The sequence below is a fragment of the Muscardinus avellanarius genome (assembly GCF_963383645.1).
Source record: "Muscardinus avellanarius genome assembly, chromosome: 20".
NCBI lineage: Eukaryota > Metazoa > Chordata > Mammalia > Rodentia > Gliridae > Muscardinus > Muscardinus avellanarius.
The window spans coordinates 35,261,327-35,285,384 of NC_137806.1; the positions used below are offsets into that span (position 1 = coordinate 35,261,327).

General features: G+C 54.6%; 1 protein-coding gene across 1 annotated transcript in view; it reads left to right on the top strand.

Moving 5' to 3' along the window:
• The window catches only part of TTC13 (tetratricopeptide repeat domain 13), a gene marked incomplete at both ends in the record, with an annotated part of 43,651 nt that overhangs the window by 512 nt on the left and 19,081 nt on the right, over positions 1-24,058 (top strand). Inside the window, 7 exons of the mRNA XM_080717248.1 lie at positions 4,209-4,303; positions 6,892-6,967; positions 7,724-7,794; positions 15,349-15,414; positions 16,950-17,042; positions 19,953-20,069; positions 20,761-20,871. Coding sequence (XP_080573374.1) covers positions 4,209-4,303; positions 6,892-6,967; positions 7,724-7,794; positions 15,349-15,414; positions 16,950-17,042; positions 19,953-20,069; positions 20,761-20,871 — 629 coding nt within the window. The remainder of the gene's footprint in view (positions 1-4,208; positions 4,304-6,891; positions 6,968-7,723; positions 7,795-15,348; positions 15,415-16,949; positions 17,043-19,952; positions 20,070-20,760; positions 20,872-24,058) is intronic.

The window sequence follows — 24,058 nt, forward strand, 5'->3', positions numbered from 1 at the left end:
AACACACACGTGCACTTTTTTTGTTTTGGCGTGTGTGTGTGTGTGTGTGTGTGTGTGTGTGTGTGTGTGTGTGTGTGTGTGTGTTTGCGTGTGTGTGTTTTACAGGGGATTGAATACAGGGGCATTCTACCTCCGAGCTACATCCTCTGCCCTTTTAATTTTTTTTCTTTCTGAAACAGGGTCTCGCCACGTTGCTGGGGCTGGCCTTAAAGCTGCGATCCCTGTCTCAGCCTTCCAAGTACTGGGATCACAAGTGTGTGCCACCACTCGGGACTTTGTGGTGGGTCTTTTTAACCCTTCAGTCTGGGCCTCCCAGACTCTTTAGGGCCTGGCTGGTTGCTTTTAGGGCCCCTCAGCGGTGTTCTCAGCACCATTGTACCTGCAAAGACAGTGCCTGTTGCTTTGACAAAGATGGAATGTCAAGATTAGCACAGTCTGATTTCCTTTTAGCACCATCTGACTTCTGGGAGGAAGTCCCACTCTCTGAGGATGTATGACTTCTTTTTCTGTGCTTGGCCTTGCCTGCTACCTGCGTAACCAACAAGGCCGGCGTCACGTAGTGAAGAATGACCACTGCCAGGCCCCCTGGGATTCTGAGCACAATCTGCAGGTCTGTGTCCTCTGTAAATGGGAGACACTGTTCCACTGAGAACAGGGTTTAATTTTTCTGCGAGGAATAGCTGGTAAACAGGAGTGCTTGCCCGCTGCCCAGTGCTGCGGAGAATGCGTGTGAGCTGTTAGCTGTTTGTGTCAGGCTATGGGAAAAGCTGGAGCCACCTCAAAGACGGCAGCTCCTTATCTCAGGTGAGGGGCCCGAGCGCCAGGTCCCTGAGGTCTCAGCTGTAGTGTGCTGCAGACAGTTTTTATCCTGACCACCGGTGGCTGCAGGCAGGAAAGCGTACGGGGCTTAGGAGCATATCGTCTTTGTGGGCAGACTTCCCTTCCATCCTGTACTCACGCGGTGCTCGCTGGCTAGAAGAGACCCGGTTCCGGGCAGTAGGAGACAATGATTGGTCTCATTGGTGGAGACGGCCATTTTCATTCTGTAGCATCAGGTTTGTGCCTGTATTTAAGAATCCTCACTTGTGCCGACTCTGACTTGTGTTAAGATTTCCCCCAGGTAATGGGTAAAGGTAGTTCTCCTAAGCTGGGCAGTGGAGGAGCCCTTATGTCCACCCCCGCGGCCTCACGTGGGGACGAGTCTGCTGTTCTTCAGAGGTGCAGCACTGGGTTACCAGGGGACGTGGGTTGGCAGCCCGGGAAGAGTGCTTGGTTTCTGCCACACATGCTTGTAAACACATGAGTGGGGCTGAACTTCGGGGCTTGGTGTCTCTGGTCACTCAGCACATCAGGGGCCAGAGCGCTTGGGACGCACCTCCACCACCTGTGACCAAGCTCCCCGGCCACATCGAGATGAGCCTTATGGAAAAGGAGTGAGTCGCTCCTAAGTCAGAAGAGGGGTGCGCATAGAGGGAAAAGATCCCAGAAGAAACTGAAGGAACAGAGACATGCCACCTAAAACAGACGCAGACAAAAGTTTTCAAAAAGTTGGGGGATAGAGCTGGTGAGATCCCAGCACTTGGGAGGCTGAGACAGGAGGATCACAGGTCTGAAGCCAGCCTCAGCGATTTTGCAAGGCCCTCCCCAACTTAGCGAGAGACCCTGTTTCAAAATAAAATAGGGCTGGAGGTGTAGCTCAGAGGTAGAATGACCTGGGTTCAATCTCCTGTACCACAAAACTATTAGTAAATGAAGATGTTGAAGGACTTCTGCCTTACGCAGAGCATCAGTGCCAGGGCTGAGTGGGGTGCCTGTCTTCACTGGTATTGCCGAGCTCTAGCTGTTGGCCGAGGATCTGCAGCGTGCAGGGCTTTCTGCCTTGCTCTCTGTGGCCGTCCCCGGTTGTATCGGTGACTTCCTGCAGGTCGCCACTTGTGCATAGCTGAGAGGCTCTGGGGCCAGGCGACTCGAGTCTCCTCCATTGCGAGTTCCCCATGCCGATGGCCCACAGCGCCAGTGCCCAGTTGCCCTCCTCATAGAAATAGCTTCAGCCTGGCTTGGCTGGTTTTGCGTTCCTGTCCTCGGGAGGCTGAGAAGCATTTTGGGTAATAGTTGATGATGGCTTCCTTTCACACTGAAAGGAGGCTGCAGTAACAGAAGCAGTGTGGAACTGACTAGGGATTACCCTAGAGACAACACAAGTTTGTCCAGTGTAGAAAATTAACTCATTTTAAATAAGTTGAAATTGATACATAACCCCCACCACATTTAAATTTAAACGTAAAGACAAATTTAATCTTATGGGGAAGTATTTACGTTCTGCTGTTGAAGAGCAGGTTATAAACAGTGTATTTCATCCAGAGATGGTAATAGTAGCTAACATTTTTCTCTCTCTTTCTATGTGCCCAAAACATATACTAAAGTCTCACAACCACCAGAGAAGTAGGTGCACTCCTCACCCTATTTTGCAAATGAAACTGAAGATTTCACCAGTCACAGGCTAATGAGTACTGGCGGAAATAGAAATTAACCCAGGCCGTCTGGTTTCAGAATTTTCACTTTTATTTTTTAACTTTCTGGTGCTGGAGATTGAACCCAGGGGCAGTCTACCTTCAAGCTACATCCTCAGCCCTAGTGTATCTTTTATTTTGAAATAGAGTCTTGCTAAGTTGCCAAGGGCCTTGCTAAGTAGCTGAGGCTGACTGTGAACCTGTGATCCTCCTGTCAGTCTCCATAGTACTGGGATTACAAGCCTGCTCCACCACCCGGTTCAAAGTTTTCACTCTTAAGTATAGCATATAAAATTTTCACAGCAGTTTCTTGAGAAGTGGTACTGTCCAAATAACTTTTCTGTTTTGTGGTTTTCTACACTTTCTGCAATAAACATGAATTATTACTGTGTTTTTAAAATAAATGTCCACAGAGCTCAGACTGTGACCTTGCAGAGGTCTTGCAGATGTTGGATATAATCTTCAAGATTCCTTTGGGAGGATGGACATGTTTTGACGATCATACTGCAAATGTGCTATATGCCACTGAATTATTCCGTTTTATGAAAACTTCACTGCAGCACATGTTTTTAAAGCCCTGGGCTCAATCCCCAGTACCAAAAATAAGTAAAAAGATATGTCCTAGTTCAGCAATCATTAAAGAGCATCACACTGTCCAAAACTCATCTAAGAGAGAGAATGGGCTATGAAGCTACCTCAGAATCAAGCTGCGTCTTCAAGGGACTTAGAGTTGAATTCTCACGCCTGCTTCAACCACAGGACACGGGCCGTGATGTACTGTGTGTCTGCAGTCGCCCAACTGGAGGGGAATGAGCACCACGTCCTCAGTACATGGATGAGAAAAGGCACAGGGCCCGAGCAGATGGCCCTGGCCAGCGGAGCGCTGCGCGGGAAGACAAAGGGCACACCCAGGGGGCGAGGAGTCCGGCCGGGCAAGCCCGGAGCAGCCAGGGCTGAGTGCGGCCGCACAGCACCGCAGCCTTCCTGTTCTACAGCCTGTCGTAAATGGTGTCTGTCTTGTTGAGTTGCAGGACCGTGTGTGGACTGGGCACTAGGCCCCTAGTGTGTGTCTTCTGCTCCGGGTCTTGCTAGCTTCACTCTGGTCTTCATGTGACTCCATTTTATTTTAGTATTTTGTGGCAGTGGGGATTGAACCTAAGGGCATTCTGCCTCTGAGCTACTCCCTCCCAGCCCTGTTTTTTATTTTTATTTTGAAACAGGGTCTCCCTAGTTGATGAGAGTCTCACTACCTGCTGAGCCTGTCCTTGAACCTGTGACGGCCTCGGTCTCCCATGGATGATAGACATGCCCACCCCGCCTCCCCGGGACTCTCTTAAAGTCTAAGGTGGATGCTGCTAGATGGGAGAAGGCTCCCTGGAGGCGCTCAGCTATCACCCGGTACCCTGTGCTGAGCCACGCGGTGACCCCTGGTACTGAGACAGGCACTGCACCGGTGCTATTTCTGCCCTGTTGGTTTTCGGGAAGTCTCACATCCACAGCTGTGAGGACGGCTGCCGCTGGGTGTGCAGGCCCCGTGCAGACTGACCCGCGCCGCACGGCTGCAGAGGCGGAGGCAGGACGCCTCTTACCTGCGTTTTGCGTTTGTCCTTATTTTGCTTGCGGAGGGTCTTAAGATTCCAACTTCCGGAGGAGCCTCGGGGACGTGAGGGAGAGTAACAAGGAATGTTTGCTTTGCAGAGTCGTCCTTTCTGAACTTCCACGAGTCGGATTGTGAGGCCAGAGGATCGTCGCCCTGCGACTCACTGCTCTCGCTCAGCACAGAGAAGATTCTGGTAGGCCCTCTCCCGAGCTCTCCCGTGCTCTCCCGAGCTCTCCCGTGCTCTCCGTTTTTGCAGTGAAGCATAAGGGGTTGCCTCTGTTGATGTTGTAGGCATCGGATCCCATTGGCTCTACGGGCAGCAGGTGAAGATAGGTCTTCTGGTATTTAGAAGGGTTGTTAAGACTGACAGTTCAGGCGGCTGATGGTGCTGGACCTAGGACTTTGAGGCTGTGAGGTCTGACGGGTGGCTCGTGGCTGGACCTGTTTCTAGGAGCCTGTGGTATTTGGAGGTGTAGTATAATCTGACTTTTCTACCCTTTGCCAGTGTGGGGTCGTCTGTGTCTACTGGTGATCAGTAGCAGCTGAGCGGTAAGATGCCCCTTCCATGTCAGGGATGCATGCCTGGCACCGACCGCCTCCGGGGGAAGGGCCCTTCCAGTGTTGGTGCTTGCCTGTGACACCCAGTTGCTCGGCGCCCACATTCAGCGTGCCCCACAGGCCTTCCCTTTGATACACCTGTAGATTTATTTAAAATTTCCCCTGAGCGTACTCCTTCCTTTCCCAGAGGGCTTTGCCTTTTCATGGCAGGATTACTGGGCAGAGTTGGTAGTTGCCAATAAGATGGGCCTCTGCTTTTTCCTAAGCCACTGCTCCACAGTCCAACTTGATACCGGAAAAGCTCTTGAAATAGACGCGTCCAAAACCAGACGGGGCTGCGGGAGGTGCACGTTGGGCATCACTGAGTGTGTCGCTGGGGCGGTTGATCCTGCACCAGGGTCTCCGAGGTCCTTCCGAGGGTGATTCGGAAGCTGCGTTTCCACGTGAGTCCGGCTCTCGTGGAGAGTGTGATGAGCCTTGCCTGGTCACTGCGTCTGAGGAAGGCTGGCCGGGCTCCCACCGTCAGGGAAGCTCCCAGCCATGCCGCACACTGGAAGGGCCATCCAGAGACAGCAGTGGGAGCTGCAGACCCGCACTTAGGCAGACTCCCGGGTGGGAAGCGAGAGGCCCAGCCTCCTGACGCGGGTGCCCTGCTTTGCCTTTCAGCGTGTGATGGAAGCGGTGGCTCGTGTTCTCATTTGAGTTAGCTAGCTCTCGAGCTCTGTGTGGGAAAGTCAAGTGCTGAACTGTGCGTGTACGGGGAGCGTAAGTGGAAATACTTGGCAGCCCTGTTGGGATCAGTACACCAGCAGATCGCAGCTCAGCTCCTGGTGCAGAGTACCGAGCGCAGGCTAGACTGCGTGAACGTTAGCGTATCGCATGTGCGGTTATTTACATCAGAGATGCGGTGGCGCTGTGTCCTGTGGATTCAGAGAAGAGCCCAGCGGGTGGGCTTGTTGCTGGGGCTGCTCTCTGGGCTCGCCAAGGCGACCGACTGTAGTCCCTTCCCGTCTTGGCTTCTCCTGTTGACGTGTGTGCATGCGCTCTGATAAGATCTCGGCTGAATCTGGTGTGGAGCCAAGATTCTCACGTGCACCTGGGGAACTTACTGTTGACGGTTAGATCTTCCGGTGAGACAGCAGGCGTCCGTGTTCTCAGACCTGATTTGTTACAGCCAAGATATGCGACGGCATCGCTGTGTGTGGTGGACAAAACTCGGGCAGACGGCTGCTGTCGCCGCCAACTCGCCGGTCCCCTGGCTCCGGCCTTTGCTGTAGTGCTCTGGCCGGAGGCCCGGCCATGCCCACAGGGTTCCTGTGGGCCCCGCTCCGTTGAGGGTGATGATGCTCACCGTCGACTGCGCCTGCTTTGTGTGTTTAGTGCTGGGGACTGAGCCCAGGGACAGCCTTATCTCTGAGCGATACGCAGGCCCTTTTATTTTTGTTTTGGAACAGGGTCCTGCCTAGAGTCTTGCTACGTTGCTGAAGCTGTCCTCGGACCTGAGCTCCTTCTGTCTCGGCCTCTCAAGTGCTGGGATTATAGCCGTGTGCCACTGTGCCTGGCTTACTGTGCATTATCTAATAGAATGTTTTGTTTGTTTCTTTTTTGTGTGTGTGTGGGTCTGGGGATGGGACCCAGAGGCATTTGACCTCTGAGCTACACCCCTTGCCCAGTTTTTTATTCTTTATTTTGACACAGGGTCTCACTGAGCTGTGGAGGGCCTCACTAAGTAGCTGAGGCTGGCCACAAACAAACCGCGATCCTCCGGTCTCCGCCTCCCGAATGCGGGGATGACAAGCGTGCGCCACCACGCCCGGCTGTTTTGTTTCTTGGTTAGGTTTCGTTGGTTCTTTGTGTCATCCTTTTTGTACAATTTGTAGCTGCTGTTTCTAAAATTTTTTTATTGTTCAAAACATGGAAGCCACCACTAGAGAGTGATTTCTGTGACATGATTGAAGTCATTAAGTAGCCTGAAAGTATGGGGGGCCTTGGAGCAGCCGCAGGATCAATCGCTGTAGAAGTGAAGAGATGCCTGCTCTCAGGAACGAGGCCCTGGATGGAGGAGGGCGCGGCCAGCGCGGGCAGGCCGTCCTCGGAGCCCGTGATAAGGGCAGTGCCCATGCTTCCTTCCCTCGAGCCCAGCGTAGCTCTGCTTTTTAAGTGCGGATTTTCCTTCATTTGTGGGAGCTAAAATATACGTTTGGTTCTTTTCCCTCTTTTCAGAGCCAGGCCAAGTCTATTGCAGAGCAGAAGAGATTCCCGTTTGCTACAGACAATGACAGCACCAACGAAGAGTTAGGTGAGGCTGGAGCGGCGCTCCGCGGCGTCTTTGAGCAGGAGGGCGGGTGGCGAGGGAGGGACTGGAGCAGGCCTTGCGGGGCGCTGGGCCCCACTGTGCTTCCCTCGAGCATCACCGATTCTCAAGGAAGGGCTTGCGTACATTGACCTACGAGGACTTCCCAGCCCTGGGACCCCTGGGCCCCCGGCAGGTAGGGTCGTGGCAGTGTTCTCACGAGCTTTCGCCACCCAGTGAGGGTCGTTCGTGTGCCGCCATCAAATGGGGGCACGGAGGAAGCAGAGGTGGATGGAGTCTCAGGACACCCGCTTCACCCTTTCTCTCTTTTGTGTGTGCGGTACTCAGGATTGAACTCTGGGGCAATCTACCCCTGAGCTACACCCCAGCCCTATTTTATTTTCATTCTTTTGAGATAACCAAGGTGTCGCTGCTTGCTCAGGCTGTGCTCCACGCACTGAGCCACGCTCTGCTTGGCTTACACCAGTCGCTCGCCCTGGCTGCTGGACATGCCTGTGTGAGGCTGACCCCCTGGTGCTGGCTCCTCCCCCTGCTGGCCCAGTGAGATGCCTCTGGCCACCTGGCTACCCAAATGGTGTCCATTCCTATCTTTCTGGACAGGAGTTTAACCTCATCAAGAAAACTAGAGTAAAACTAGCCCTCTTGTATTATTATGACGATGAGTTCTTTGAGAGTAAGCAGAGTGCGCTGCTGCCTCGGGTCGGAGCCCCAGTCCTTCACGCTCTGCGCTTTGTTTTGCAGCTATTGCCTATGTGCTGATTGGCAGTGGCCTCTATGACGAAGCAATAAGGCATTTTTCAACCATGCTCCAGGTAACCGTTCTTCTTCATTTCGAGGGTGTGGTCATGACAGGGTGTGAACGTGTGTGTGGCTGAGGTGCCGCAGCGGAACATCTGGTTCAGGCCCACGAGCAGGTGCAGGGCGTCCGTGCTGAAGCTGAGTGCTTGCCTTGCAGGACCGCTTTATTCTAAAGGAGGGAAAGAGCCCAGCGAGCTCGAGCAGTGTGCACAGTGCCTCGGCCCCTGCCGCGTGTGGCACCTCCCGGGGGATGGGCTCTGGAGTTTTATTTTTATTTTTATTTTTTTGGTGGTACTGAGGTTCCTGCAAACCCTTCTACCTCTACACTCCCAGGCCTATTTTTATGTTTTTATTTGGAAACAGGGTCTCTTAAGCCAGCGCGGCTGGCTTTGAACCTGCACGATCCTCCTGTCTCCGCCTCCCAAGCGCGGGGATTACAAGCGTGCCCACCACGCCCAGCCCTGGGCTCTGGAATTCTTGAAACAGGATTTGCAGGATAACTACTTCATGTGCTCCCGCTGGAGGTGGCTGTGAGACTCCTCTGTGGAAGCGTGGCACCTTTGTCGATTGGTGACCGTATTGAAGTCTAGCTAGGAGAAAACCTAGAGCTGCCCATGTGGGTTGCAGCCCAGTGCCTTTGCCGTTGCCAGTTTACCTGCACTGTTGCTGTAGTGTTGAGCCAGGTGCCACCTGTGGATGCCAGGAAGAAGGAATGGATTCTAGAGTTAGAGGTGCCCAAGTTTGGGGCCACTCTGATGCTTGCTACCAATTTTTTTAGCCTCCTGGGTTACGGGAATAATAATAATCACCTCCGAAAAATTCTGTTTGGGTTTAAATGAAAGACCCTATTAAGTACTTAGTACTCAGCACGTGGCGCATAGTGAGCGCTGGGTAACTTAGCTGCTCAGTACCACCTAGTAAACCGGCAGTGTCAGTCATGGTCAGCGGACAGCTGCCAGTCTGCAGAGACTTCATTCCGAGTCTCTTCTTGTACTTTGAGCTCTGTTTTTGTTTTCCTTTTGATCCGTATTTATTCTAAGCATATTGATGAGATATGAGTTATTACTTTGAGGTTCCTAGGTCAAGCAGCTGTGTGTTAGGGTGGCACACGGAATGCTATTCTTCAGTAGAATTTGAAATACAAAGGTAGAATGTGAATAGGTTTTAAAGTTGTCTCTTCGTATTGCAGTAGTGCAGAAGGTAAGCATGCTCTGCATAGTGAATGCTGAAGCCATTTTGAACGGGGTGCTCACGCATCTGTAGGAGCAGATAAGTAACTTAGGCCACCACGTGCCAGGAGACCTGCAACCTTTTATTACCTTTTCTCCGTGTGTGATGGTGCTAGGAACTGAACCCAGAGTGTTCTATACCACTGAACTATACTCCCAGCCCTGTTTTCTTTTTATCTTGAGCATGGCCTCACTAAGTTGCTGAGACCAGCCTAGAACCTGTGATCCTCTTGTCTCAGCCTCCTGAGTGCTAGGGTCACAGACGTGCGCCACCACACATGGCTGGCTTCATTCAACTTTTTGAAAATGTTATCAGTGTAATTGGTAACATTGTGCAAGAAAAACATTTAACGAATTTCCTAATTCTGCCAGTCTAACATCATTTGAAAGTTTTGTCGTTGGACATGATGGTAAAAGCCTGTATCCTAACACTTGGAAGGCCGAGGTAGGAGGTCATATGTTTAAGAGCTCAGCGATGCAGCGTGGCTCTGAGCAACCCAGGAGATCCGTCTCAAAAAATAAAAACTAAACAAACAAGGACTAGGAGATCAGCATGGAGGTGAAATGCCCCTGGGTTCCGTCCCTCGCACCTCAAAAAAGAAAAAGCTTTGCTTTGCTTTTCTTTTTTTGTGGTCCTGGGGGTGGAACCCAGGGGCTTTCTACCTCTGGGCTACACTCCCAGACCTTTTTTTCTATTTTATTTGGAAACAGGGTCTCACTAAGTAGCTGAGGCTGGCTTTGAACCTGTGCGATCCTCCTGTCTCAGCCTCTCAAGCGCGGGGATTACAAGCGTGCCCACCACGCCCAGCTCATCTTTAACTTTTTAAGTATGCGTTTCTGTGTATACGCTCTCTGCTTCATAATTGAAGTTAGTTTTGTGGCACAAATGTTCTCCACTGTTCATCTCCACAGTCTCGTGGTCTCGGTGGCCCGGGGCTGTGCCTCGCGCTGCCGTCTGTGGCCGTGGAGCGCATTCCTCTTCTATGGCATTCAGAAAGTTGATGAGAATTTCTCAAAAAGAAATGGTGATGGGCTGAAGTCTGACATAGCGTCCCCACAGGTGGATGGTCGGCTCCGTTAGCCTGGGCTGGCTTCTCTCTGGGAATGCTCTGCTCGGGCCCGCCTGCTTTTCCGGGGGTGGGGCTGCGAGGCCTGGCTCCCACGGCTCCTCTTGGCACCAGCCTCGTCCACGTCGTGGTGCAAGTGAAAGCCACTTTGCAGGTGCGGGTGGGGAGCGTCCAGTTAGAGTCAGGGGAAAATGTGTCACGTTGTCTTTATACTCTCCGATTTTGATGAGAAATAGAAACACGAAGATTCAGTAACAGATGCTATAATGATTTTCAAAAATTTAACAAGAAACTCAGACTTCCTGGTAAAACTTTCTGTCTTAGCTTTTAAGTTAGAAGTTGATGGACACAGTACTGCTGAAGACTAGCTGATGTCCAAAGAATGGCTCGGCTCCTCCTCCAGCTAACTGGAATCCGTTGTTAAATAAGGCGGTCTCTCTGTGTTCTTAAAGCCTGACCCTTCTGTAAGACTCACCCTCTTCCCGTCCGCTGGCGAACGCGGCGGGGGCTTCTGCGGAGTGACGGTGGTGTCGTCCCGGGCGCCTTTTCATATGCAGCGTTTCAGGCTGTGGCTCTTTTACCTTCCTTCTTCAAGTTGCAACTGAGCCAAAGACCACGGGGGTGTGCGTGTGCGTGTGCGTGTGCGTGTGCGTGTGCGTGCGTTACTGGCCATTGGACCCGGCGGCATTCTACACTCAAGCCCTATTTTACTTTTCGTTTTGAAACAGGGTCTTGCTAAGTTGCTGAAGGCCTTCCACTTGCTGAGGCTAGCTTTGAACCTGTGATCCTCTTGTCTCAGCCTCCTAAGTATGAGACCTACAGGTGTGCGCACACCACGCCCAGCTCAAGAGAATCATTTTCACCTGTTGCACGGGTCCCAGAGGCGCCGAGCTTCTCAGGCAGTAGGTGCGCTGGCCGGGTCTGCGCGTGGTGGCTGTGGGCGTCCTGCACTCCTTTCCCTTCAGCTGGCCCAGGGACCGCAGCACGGAGACGAGCTGCCTTGCCAGTCACTGTGGTGAATTATCAGAGCGAAGCCCTGTCCGCGTGTGTTCTGTGGCTGCTCTGCTCACCACCTGTTGGAAACGGGACTACATTTTTACTTGTGACTCTGGCTGTGCTCCAGGAAGGCAAGATAGTGGCCTTAGCCAGGCGTAGTGCCAGATGCCTGCAATCTTAGTGTTTAGAAGGCAGAGCAGGAGGATCACAGGTTCAAGACCAGCCTTAGCAACTTAGACCTTTAGCAACCTAGTGAGACCCAACTTCAAAATAAACAATTAAAAAAGGCTGGGAGGTGTAGCTTGGAGGTAGAATGCCCCTGGGTTTAATCCCCAATAACTCCCCCCCCCAAAAAAAAAAGACAAAAAGATGCTGGCTTTTGCTCGCTGTTCTTAGCCCAGCGCAGGAGTGGCACGGCTTTGCAGGGTGTTCCTAGCACATGGAAGCAGATTTCACCCGCAGTGGCCCAGAGTGAACATGTACTGAGTAGGTGACTAATGTCCACACGTCGGCAGGAATGACAGAGAAAGCTACTCGCTTCCCCGTCAAGAGCGAGCGTGCTGTGGCGGGAGTGTGCCTTGGACACAGAGGCCGTGGACACGCGTCTGCCTCTGCCGTGGACCGGGAGAGCACAGGGGCCGGGCCTGCTTGAGCTGTGAGCGGGCAGGGGAGCCGGCCCGCAGTGGGTGGTTCCTGCAGGGTGTCGCGATGCTCCGTCCCGGTGCCTGGCCGTGGGTCACTGTGCACTAGCGGGTCCTGAAATTGCTGGCGAGTCAACACTAGTGCCGTGGAGTGATGCCACCTCTCGAGCTGGAAGACGGCGACGGCAGCGCAGGCAGCCGGCCAGGCGCGGCACGGCGCGGCCTCTGCTGGGCACGGAGGGAGTGTATGCCGTGATGGAGCGCGCGCCGCAGCTCAGGGTTGGTGTGGGCATCACGGGCAGGGCTGCCAGCCCGACGGGTCCCGAGCAGACCTCGGTGCCAGCGACAGCTCAGTGGGCATCTCCAGGGGCCCAGGGAAGAGGAAGGGTTAGAACAGGGGCAGTGGGCGAGCCAGAGGGCATGGCGCCCTCCTCAGGCAAGAGAGCCAGGACCCCGGGCGGGCGGGTGTAGGGAGGCGCCGCGGTGGGGGACGCCGGTCACGCCGGGCTGCGCTTCTCCCCATTCACCTCCTGGCGGTCTGGAAGCCTGTCTCAGGAGCAGAGCTCCTCGGTGCCGTGTCTTGAGCCTCAGCTGCGTCCCCACCAGAGATGTCACTTCAGGAGTGAGCCACGTAGGTGGCCTGGCCTGTGCTGGACAGTGCTGTTCTTGTGCGTGCGTGCGTGCGTGCGTGCGTGTGTGTGACTAGGGATTGAACCCAGGGACAGTCTACCTCCGAGCTACATCCCAGCCCTGTATTATTTTTATTTTTTGAAACAGTCTTGTTAGGTTGATGGGAGTCTCACTGCTTGCTGAGGCTGGCCTTAACCTGCGATCCTCCCATCTCAGCCTCCCAAGCCCTGGGATGGCAGGCTGTGCTCGGAGCCCGGCTTCAGTTTCTTTCTGTTCCCCTCTGTCTCTGGCAGTAGGGGCAGTTCCTGGAGTCCTCGGGAGCCCTTCTCTGGGGTCCCCTGGCCGATCCCGCCCTGTGGCTCTCGCCCCGCCCTTGCTGGAGTGCAGGGGGAGGTGGAGGGGGTGTCTGCAAGAGAGCCACGTGCCTCCCAGCCACTTCTTGACCTTTCCCGTCTTCGAGCTTGTCCAGAGTGGAGTATGTGTTACTTTTAACCGTCTTTTTCTGATAACGGCTGATTGAGTGCAGATCTGTCTTTTGTGTGTTTGTTTTGGGGTACTGGGGATTGAACCCAAAGGCATTCTACCTCTCAGCAACACCCCAGCCAATTTTTTATTTCTTACTTGGAAACAAGGTCTCACTAGGTTGCTGAGGGCCTCACTAATTTGTTGAGGCTGGCCTCAAGCTTGCGATCCTCCTTTCTCAGTCTCCCAAGTACTGGGATTACAGGCGTGTACTACGACGCCTGGCTGCAGGTCTGTTTTCAACACTTAAAAAACACACAGCAGCGTATGAAGACATCGGTGACATGGCTGGTCGCCCCGCCCAGGGAGAACTGCTGTCGTGCTTTGGGGAGGCTTTTCTGCACACCGAGGAACCCAGTCCTGTGTGGCTTGCGCCTCTCTCTCGGCACAGAGTGCGGATGGCCAGAGCTGGTGGAGGCTGGGTCGTGAGTGAGCGCGGGGAGAGGTGGCGCCCACAGCAGTCGCTGGTGGCACCGGCAGCCCGCACTCAGGAGGCAGCCCGCACTTGGCGCTGGGTGTCTGGGCCTGCCCCTCTTGGCTCTCTTGAGGCCTGGGGAGCTAGGACTCTGCACATGTTCGGCTGAGCTTGGGTTTCCCACTATCGTGTAGGCCAGTCTGCTGGCTGGCAGTGGCCAGCAGCCTTTGGCCCTGGACATCCACACTGCTCACTGCCTGCCCGTTAGAACCTCCTCAGCACGGCGCCCTCGCCGGCCCTCCTTGCTCGTCTGTGAGCCGAGGCACTCTGCAGCGGGCGGTCGCCCTGTCTTGGGGAGGCTGAGCGTATGTTGGGCTCCGGAGGGCCAGCCTGGCGCAGTGTGTTGAGCTTCCACAGGACTTCACGGGGCCCGCCTGGCAGCAGAGGGCTCAGAGGCCATGTGGACGCTGCAGGGGCACCCCCGGCAGGGAGGATCCACGCCCCAGAAGTGGGCGAAGGCCTCAGTGGCCAGGAGAGCGGCGCTTTCGCCGGGCCTGCAGGCGTTCCTGGGGTCCGCCTGGAGCAGAGTCAAGGGAGAGGACACAGGCTGCAGGAGGCCTGACTTTTTTTTTTTTTTTTTTTTTTTTGGTGGTTCTGGGGTTCCTGGAAACCCTTGTACCTCCGGGCTACACTCCCAGACCCATTTTATATTTTTTTAATTTGGAAACATGATTTCTTAAGCCAGCAAGGCTGGCTTCGAACCAGCATGATCCTCCTGTCTCCGCCTCCCAAGCGTGTGTCACCATGCCCGGCTGGAAGCCTGATTTTTAACCCCAACCTGTTTAGTTTAAGAACTGCAGTCGAGTCCAGCAGATCGGGCCACACACTCCGTTCTCTCCTTGTTACCATGGCACGGGAGTCCTAGCCCCGGGAGGAGCTCCTGCATGTGTGAAAGGAGTTGCGCTCACGTCTGCCCAGCCTCGCCCCTCTCTAAGGCACAAGACTGGCGTGCCCATCAGACTTGTTGAGAGGGTAACATGTCCGGCGAGAGCTCTGAAAGACTAGACGGTGTCAGCCCTGCTGGCCTCCCTCACTCTGCCAAGTTTTTATCACACCCTCGCTGTGTCTGTTCAGGAGCCCTGGGTGCCCTGGGTCAGGGCTGGTGACCCCAGGTGAGGTGCCGAGGTCCTAACACCCTCCCTGTGTCTCTTCAGGAGCCTTAGGTGCCCTGGGTCAGGGTTGGTGACCCAGGTGAGGTGTTGAGGTCCTAACACCCTCGCTGTGTCTGTTCAGGAGCCCTGGGTGCCCTGCGTCAGGCCGGGTGACCCCAGGTGAGGTGCCGAGGTCCTAACACCCTCCCTGTGTCTCTTCAGGAGCCTTAGGTGCCCTGGGTCAGGGCTGGTGACCCCAGGTGAGGTACCAAGGTCCTAACACCCTCCCTGTGTCTCTTCAGGAGCCTTAGGTGCCCTGGGTCAGGGCTGGTGACCCAGGTGAGGTGCTGAGGTCCTAATACCCTCGCTGTGTCTGTTCAGGAGCCCTGGGTGCCCTGCGTCAGGCCGGGTGACCCCAGGTGAGGTGCCGAGGTCCTAACACCCTGCCTGTGTCTGTTCAGGAGCTTTAGGTGCCCTGGGTCAGGGCTGGTGACCCCAGGTGAGGTACCAAGGTCCTAACACCCTCCCTGTGTCTCTTCAGGAGCCTTAGGTGCCCTGGGTCAGGGTTGGTGACCCAGGTGAGGTGCTGAGGTCCTAACACCCTCCCTGTGTCTGTTCAGGAGCCTTGGGTGCCCTGGGTCAGGGCTGGTGACCCCAGGTGAGGTGCCGAGGTCCTAACACCCTCCCTGTGTCTGTTCAGGAGCCCTGGGTGCCCTGCGTCAGGCCGGGTGACCCCAGGTGAGGTGCCGAGGTCCTAACACCCTTGCTGTGTCTGTTCAGGAGCCTTAGGCAGGTGGCCTGGGCGGGCCAGTGAGCCCAGGGGTGGTGGCAGAGGACTTAGAGCTGTCACTTGAGGCACTAATATTTTGTTTTGTTTTGTTTATAGTTTTGACTTGTTTCTGTTTTGGTCTAACTAGGAGGAGCCTGATCTGGTTAGTGCAGTTTATGGCCGAGGGATGGCCTATGGAAAGAAGGCATTACATGTGAGTATGCCATGGCTTTGCTCGCTGCCCACCTGCCCACCCAGCAGGGCCCTGCAGAGCTGCCACTGTTCCTCGGCCCTGTGGGGACCCAGCTGAGAACAGGCGTGGGGGTTACCAGGGTCAGAGGGCAAGTAGGTGGTGCACACAGCTCCCCAGCCCAGTGTGATGAGCTGACATATACTAAGGAAAGTCCGAGCCCTGACTGCTCCCACGAAATCCTCCCCGCAAGCAGGCCAGGCCCGGGCAGTGCCGCAGGGTGTAGAACCCGAGTTCTTTTCACAGTCACTGCAAGTGGGGGAAGAACATGAGGGCCTTAGCGTACAAAGTTTATTTTATGTGCTGAATTTTGTGCCGTTTGCAGATAGGTGTGATATACTTGTAGCTATAATCAAATCATTCCTCTTATTTCTCTGAGAAAGTAGGAGGAAAGTTAGAAGAGACACATTTTACATGAACAAAGCCCCTCAGTATAAAAATGCTCCCCTGAGGTTATGTGGGGAATCATGAGATGCTCTGAGATCCAGCTCTCCAGATTTTTAGTCTAAAGCATTGTACACAAAGCTTTTGTCTTATCGAATACTAAAAATATTTACATGAAATTGCTTTGAGGTAGAAATATCACTTGTGTAGCTTTTGCATTAAAATATTAGTCTCTAAGATATTTTAATTAAAATATTAAAATTAAAAATACTGTACCACTAGCCGGGCGTGGTGGTGCACGCTTGTAATCCCAGCGCTTGGGAGGCTGAGACAGGAGGATCGTGCAGGTTTGAAGCCAGCCTCAGCTACTGAGTGAGACCCTGTTTCCAAATAAAGTATAAAATAGGTCTGGGAGTGTAGCCTGGAGGTAGAAAGCCCCTGGGTTTCATCCTCGCTACCACCAGAAGAAAAAAAAAGATACTGTACACATATGTGTGTGCTTCTGAGACACAGAGGACTGGGATGGATTGGGTGGGAACGGTGGGTTGTTCAGGACAGTAGCAACGTTTATCACCCACCAGCCCGTGACAGAGTGGAGGTCTCCCTAGGCAGCTTCAGCGATAGCTGCTGCTTCCTCATTCTCATCTTTGTAAACTTTACACCTGGACGTCTTTATCGAAGAGCTGCACGTGTGTTTTTAACGTTAAGTGCCAGTGAGCGAGGATCAGGGGCTTGGCTCGCCCGCCTTGCCGGGGTGCCTCGCTGGGCTTATGGCACTGGGCTGTCTCTGTCCCCATCGCCACCGATGAGATCGCTGCACAGCCCCAGGGGCCGCACCCTCGACCCTGAGCCGCGTCAGCCCACACTTAGATGTGGAGCCGGGTCCTGCCCGGGAGCTCCAGGTGGGTGGCCAGGCTCAGCGCGCTGCTTGCCGTAGGCAGGGAGACTCGAGACGCCGTGCCTTCACAACTCAGGGCGCTTGGCAGGGCATTCACGCAGAAATGAGGTTCCTGTTTATTTCTGCACAGCTGGTCGCTAAGTTGTTAGTTTTTTCAGGTCTTTTCCACCCGGTTTGAGTAACAGTCTTTCTCACACAAAGCTAATGCCTTTTCAAGGACATTAAGAACGCTGAGCTCGCTCTCTTTGAACTGAGCCGAGTAATTACCTTGGAACCAGATCGTCCAGAGGTATTTGAGCAACGAGCAGAAGTGAGTGCGGTTTTCCTTCTCCCTCTGTCTTGATGGGTTGGTCGCAGTCAGATATGTCGCCTCTTGTCTGTCACTTGTCGGTTTAATGCTCCCGTGAACCTATTGTGTTGTCCCACATGGGTACCCAGCACCCTTAAGCATGGTTGAAACTACTAGAAGAGTGTGGACTGTGCGATGCCTCTGGTGTAACACACCAGAGTGATAAGCACCTTAAGATGTGGGTGCCGGCATGCACTGCTTCCACCAACGCAGCCGGGCGCGCTGCTGCACACCTGGAATCCCAGTACTTGGGAGGCCCAGACAGGAGGATTGCAGGTTTGAAGCCAGCCTCAGCAACTTAGCGAGATTCTTAGCAACTTAACGAGACCCTGTTTCCAAGTAAAAATAAAGTGGGGCTGGGGGTGTGGGTGTAGTTTGGGGTTAGAATGCCCCTGGGTCCAATACTGAGCCACACACAAACACACACACACACAAAGAGCATATCACATGTGACATGTGCACGTGATGTACTTTAACAACGGAAAAGCATAGCCCTGTGGCTCTCACAAGATGGGCCGGTCTGCATTGATGTGAAGAGCAGGTAAGGTGAGGGGACTGTGACATGTGTGCGTGTACATGCGTGTGTGTGTGTGTGTGTGTGTGTACGTGTGCGTAGGCAGTGCTTATCTATAACTCTCATGAGATGGGCCTGTCTTCATAGATGTGAGGAGCAGGTAAGGTAAGGGGACTGTGACCAGGCACACTGCGTGTGCGTGTGCGGGTGTGTGTTGCTTGTGTATAACTCTCACAAGATGGGTCCGTCTTTGTAGATGTGAGGAGCAGCCTCAAGGGGACTGTGACCATGTGTGTGTGTGCCCGCGTGCATAGTGCTTGTGTATGACTGACGAGATGGGCCTGTCTGCGTGGATGTGACTCCGGGGAGGTAGGAGGATGGTAGCGGACCGTCTGTGCCGGAGCCCCAAGGTCACGGAGTGCAGGTGCCTGGACACGGCGGGGCTGGTGGGCGTGGAGGCCTCTGCAGGAAGGAGCCGGCGTGCCGCGTGCCCCGGCTGCTGGGGAGGCGAGGTGGGGCCTGTCACCTGCACGGGGACGCGGGAGGAGGGCGCTGGAGCAGGGAGCAGGGGCGAGGTGCCCTTCTCTGTCTTTGAGTCAGTGTGGCTTTCACTGTGTTCCTAGTATAATAGTGAGCCGTCCGGGGCTCGTGTGCGAGTGCATTGGGTCTGAATGCTGCTCACCCTTTAAGCGTCTGATGTGCTGTGGTTTTAAGGGTGACCTAAGAAGCCACTTTTTCTTTCTCTTTGGGGAGAGAACACTAGTAAGTCCAGGAGCAGTGCACATTCAGTCATCGTAAGACCGCATTTGTCGTGTCTGCCTCCATGTTACACTGCCGCGCAGCTCGGGCCCATCGAGCGGGCTTACTGTTGTTGGGCCCTGGGTCTTTGGGACTTTTCCCGGCTCCCCTTCTGGTCCACTCTGGGCCACAGTCAGGACTCGGGGCTGCAGTCTTGGACCACCGTGCCCGTGCCACCCGCTGGCGCAGTGACTGGTCTGGTCGAGTTTCCACCGCCCATTCCGCGGGCTGCTGGCCCCTCCCCAGTATCAGGCACTGTTCTGATAAGTTGAGTTTAGTTAAGTGCATTTAGATAAGACTTCACAAGTCAGAATCTAGTCGATATGGTAATCGGAACTATAGTTTTCATTTGTCTTTTTTGTCGTTGTAGTTCTGGGGATTAAACTCAGGGACACGCTACCAATGAGCTACAGCCTAAGTCCTGTGTGTTCTCTGTTTTGTAACAGGGTCTAAGTTGCTGAAGCTGGCCTTGAACCTTCAATCTTACTGTCTCCACTTCCCAAGTACGGGATTACAGACATGCACCACCACACCCAGCTAATTTTAATGATCTTAAAAAGATAGTAATAATCTCTTTTTATGGAATTTTTTGGCACTAATGTCGCCACGTAGTGCCTTGCCCAGCTAAACTCTACCGTATGATTTATATAGCACAAAAGTGATTCTGTGAGCTATTTCTCTGTCAAACTTTCTGAAACACTCTGTATTTGGTAAAAACATGTTAACCTTTTCAGTGACCCACTCACCACGCATGTTGATTATTGTGCCAAGGTGTGACAATCCTGCTGGGTACCTGGGACCAGTAAACTGGCAGAATGTTTTCCTTGGCGCAATCCCTTTGCCTTCCCCTGGAGCTGCCACTCTTACCACCGGGGCCAGCCTGCCCTGCGCTCCTGGAATAGGAGGCCCGCCGGCAACCCTGGTGTGGAAGGGGAGCCCGAGATAGAAACCCTGCCTCGAGGCCGAGTGTTCGGGGTGGGCGTGTGACCTTGCGCACGAACACTGCCGCCTACTGGGCTTGTGTCTCCACGAGCCTTCACACTCTCAATTGTCTGATGCCATGGTACTTGAACACAGGTGACTAGTGGCTCAAGCTTTTCCAAACGCCTCGCCATACTGGCCTCCTGCATCGCAGGTGTGGCGGCGAGTTGGAGCTGGCAGAGCGCTGGGGCCCTAGGAGCTGTCCCTCTGCTCTTCTTCCCACCAGGGAGCGAGGTGCAGACCGTGGAGGCTCAGTCTGCCCAGGACTTTGTCCTGATGGTCCACAGTGACCGCTCAGTTGGATTTTGACATCTTTATGTGTAAATGCCAGAGTTCGACTTGAGAGGTAAACTTGGGCTAGGAAAAGAGGTCCTGTTCCAAGAGCCGCGGCCCCGGTACACCCGAGCACAGGACCGCGGGGAGCAAGTTGCCGAGGCCACAGCTGTCAGCTCCCTCCCGCGAGTAGACAGAGCAGCCCCTGGCCCGCAGGCACCGAGCCTGCCGCTGGGGCGGCTCTGGTTGGCCTGTGGGGGAGGGTGAAGGCTGCGGCCTTCCTGACTGTGGCCTTCTCTTTCTAGATTCTGTCCCCCCTGGGGCGCGTCAGCGAGGCAGTGAGCGACCTCACGAGGGCCATCGAGCTGCAGCCCTCGGCGCGGCTGTACCGGCACCGGGGCACCTTGCATTTCATATCCGAGGTGAGCGGCAAACCGCTGCTGGCCTCGCCCTTTGCCCTTTGCCCTTCCCCTCAGAGGCCGTCTGAGGGGGTACTTGGACTGTTTGGTAACCTGTGCCTGGGGACACTTAGGAAAACATCGTCTTTGCTGAAATTAAGCCTGTTAGAGAATATTACATACCCAAGTCTTATGTTTTCTTGTCCAAGCCATCAGTAACAACAAATTCTAGACTGATACAAAAACAAAAAGAGAGAAAGCTTGGCCCGCGGGCTGCGCTCCGGCTTTCCCGAGACATCCGCTGCGAGTCACGTGTGTTGGCAGCATGGCTTCTGAGCGTAGCTGTAGTTTGACTTTTCCTGCCCGAAGCCAGCGTGGTTCCCAGGTGCAGCCTCTCGCTGTACGAGCCGCCCAGACCTCAGCGGGGCGCTTCCCTCCCGCCCCAGTCCTGGCTGCCGCCACAGCTGCTTGTGGCTCGCGGTCCTCGCAGGGACGTGGAAAGGACTCACAGGGGCTTGATGCACATATCCAGTCCAGCACAGGGTCTCCCGACATGGCCATGGCCATGGCATCTATGGTGTGGCTGGAATAAAGCCAGGTGTGCCGCGGGCTGCGGGCTGCGGGCTGAGCCCATCCGTTGCGCTCCCTCCGAGCCTCAGGGCAGGCTGCTGCTCTCTCCCGGGACGAGCTTTCCCTTTCCCTCTGCTCTCCACAGGACTATGCGACGGCGCACGAGGACTTCCAGCAGTCCCTGGAGCTGAACAGGAACCAGCCCACAGCCGTGCTGTACAAAGGCCTGACTTTCTTCCACCGAGGACTACTGAAGGTGAAGACGCCCAGCAGCACGCCCCGGCTCTGCTCTGGGCGGGGCCATGCACCTCGCTTGAGTTTAGGGTAACATATCGGGTCTGGTCTCTTCTAGAAAGTAGTCTGAAGTATTTATTGGTCTGCTCTTAGCCAGGTCCTTAGAGGTGCAGAAGGGCCGCAGTACACAGTTGTTAAGAGGAGGGAACAAAACCCTCACCAAGGCTGCGGCTAGAGAGCTCGGGGAGGGGCCCGAGGTGGGCAGGAGGTGGCCCCATGCTGGCCCGTGCAGTCTGAGCGCCGGCTGGAGTGGGCTGAGCCAGTCCTCATCCCAGAGTGCTGTGCTGAGCACCCTGATTCAGGCTGTGGGCCTGGAGGAGCCAGGAGTTCCAGATTGGGGAAATCCATCCTGGGGCCAAATCTAACTCCGAAGTAGATTCTGACTGGTGTCTAGGCACAGAGGGACAGGCTGGCTGGGAGGCGCCGGTGGTGTCCCCGGTTACCAGTGAGGAATTGCAGAGCCGCTCAAGGCAGCAGGAGTGGGAGGAAGTGTGTCTGAGCCTGGCGGTGCAGTGGCTTGAGGACCCCAGTTGGAGGAAGAGGCCGAGACCCAGGAAAGCTGTGGTACTGAGCAGAAGTGCCTGGTGCCCGATGCACGCCCTTGGGTCTGTGCTGCAGGAGGCCTGGCTGGGGTCATCGCGGTGCAGGACATGCCCACGGGAAGAGACTGTCCCAGGAACGGAGCGCAGCACACAGCTGAAGAGTCATGCCGCCCGGGAGAGGAAGGACGCACCATGCAGGAGGCAGCCACGGCCAGGACGGGAGGCAGCCGCACATGTCGGCAGCATGAAGAGCATTTCATCACTGCACACGCCTGGCACACCTTGGCATGCCGGGCACACCGAGGTCCACGCACCTGGCATGCCGAGGTCCACACACCTGGCACTCCGGGCACGCCTGGCACGCCGAGGTCCACATGCCTGGCACGCCGAGGTCCACATGCCTGGCACTCTGGGCACACCTGGCACACCAAGGTCCACACGTCCTGCCCAGTGGGCCCCACACTCTCACATCCCACCAGCTGCAGACCAAAACGCACCAAAGGAAACCAAGCTCTGTTGAAGGCGTGCAGGTGTTCTTGTGTTGTCATTCCCTGAACGATGCAGCCTAACAGCCCTGTCTGTGGCCCTCAGCTCTTGGCGGGTGTTGTAAGTCATCGAGAGCAGGTTTAACAGCCAGGGCAGAGCAGGTGCTGGTGGCACCATGTCACAGCTATGTGCATGTTTGCTAGCAGTTGGGGAACTGCTGTGCATGGGCCACGTGTCCGTCCCCAGTGCACGACGGTGCCTGTCATGTAGCAGGTGCCCAAGAGGTGTCTGTGCGGCCGGGCACAGCAGGCCACGCCTGTATTCCTAGCACTGGGGAGACTGAGACAGGAGGCCACGGGTTTAAGGCGAGCCTCAGCAGCTTAGCGAGACCTTGTTAAAATAGAAAGGCCTGAGGGTGTAGCTCAGAGGTAAAATGGCTGAGTTTAATTGGCAATACCCAAAAAAGAAAGGGAGGGAGGGAAGAAGGGAGGAAGAAAGGAAGGAAGGATGGGATGGACCCATGGGGCGGAGGAGTTTCAGACGGATGATGCCCTCCACTTGGCCAGCTTCCCCTCACACCTGCTAAGTAGGAATGGCCTGCTGTCTGCCTCTGGATATAACTGAGAACTGAATAGGACACAGCATGGAAAGTCCTTTGTGAACTGAAAATGGACCACGCAGCTGGGCGTGGTGGGCACGCTTGTAATCCCAGCATTCAGGAGGCTGAGACTGGAGGATCACGGTTCACGGACAGTCTCAGCTACTTAGTGAGGCCCTCCACAACTCAGTGAAACCCTGTTTCAAAATAAAGAGTTAAAAATAGGGCTGGGGGTGTAGCTCAGAGGTCAGATGCCTCTGGGTTCCATCCCCAGACCCGAAGAAAGAAAGAAAAAGAAAGAAAGAAAGAAAAAGAAAAGAAGGAAGGAAGGAAAGAAAGAAAATGGACCACGCATTCCTGTGGATCACATCGCCTGTGGAGATTAATCAAGATCTTGTAGATTCTAAGAAAATCACTCTCATCCCACTTAACCAGACCAGAAGGAACATGCACACTTGGTTTCTAAACCTCTGCTTGCCGGACCCCCGACATGCCGCGGCCTTGGCTGGGACCGCAGCTAGCTGGAAGTGCTCGGGCAGCTGCGGGGGCTTCCCAGCGTCTTGTCTGCTCTCCGCTGCGGCCACCTTCTCGGTCACCTCAAGTGAAGACATTCTGACCCATGGTGCTCTAGCTCAGTCTACCCCTCCAGGAGCTCTGGAGGAGAAAAACCTGAACACGTCTTTTAAAAGAAAACCAATGCAAGCAAATGATTCCAGTCTCACCTTGCACTGAGAGCCGAGCACGGGACCCGGGCAGGCTCTTAGGTCTGTAAGAAATGAGGTTTTAGAAGAGAGACTTGTAGCTCAGACAGACTCCAAGTTGCACAGGACTAAAACCCAGTTGGTTATTCCAGAGCCATGGGATGCAGACGTGGAGATGGTGCACTCCCTGGGCATTAGAGCCCTGGCTGGACCAGTCTTGCCAAAGTATTTGGTCTTCCTCCTCTCGCAGTGGCCCCTTCTCATTCTTAGAACTAGAGGGAGCCCAGGCTGTGTCTGCATAGCCTCTTCCGTCCCGGTGGAGCCCTGGGGGGTGTGGAAGGAGCAGAGATGTCCCCATTCCGTAACCAGGAAACTGAGTGTTTCTCTTGTCAACAACTATAGAGACGAAGAGCTAGGAGGACCCTGGGTTTGAGCTGTGTTCATAACCTGAAGTGGCCCGCTCAGGCCGATGGCACTTTAGAAGTTAATTAGATGGGTGGCTTTTTTTCTTTACGGCATATTACATAGGAAGGTTTTGGGGAATATTCTCTTACGAGTCCATAGCCGTCCACTCAGCAGATGTGCAGGCGCATTGCGTCTTCCTAGGGAGATGGCTGCAGCATCTCTTCCGTCTTGTCTGTCGTGAGGCTCCTTCAGAGACGCATGTCGAGAGCTCCGCTTCACCAGCCCTCACCTTGAGCTGTCTGAGCCTGTTCTCAGTTGAGCACGCCGCCCCAGAGGGATGGTCGCCATTGGCCCGGGTGTCGGCAGTGTTGCTTGGCCATCATGGTCACATTTGCCAAACAGACAAATTCAGACCAT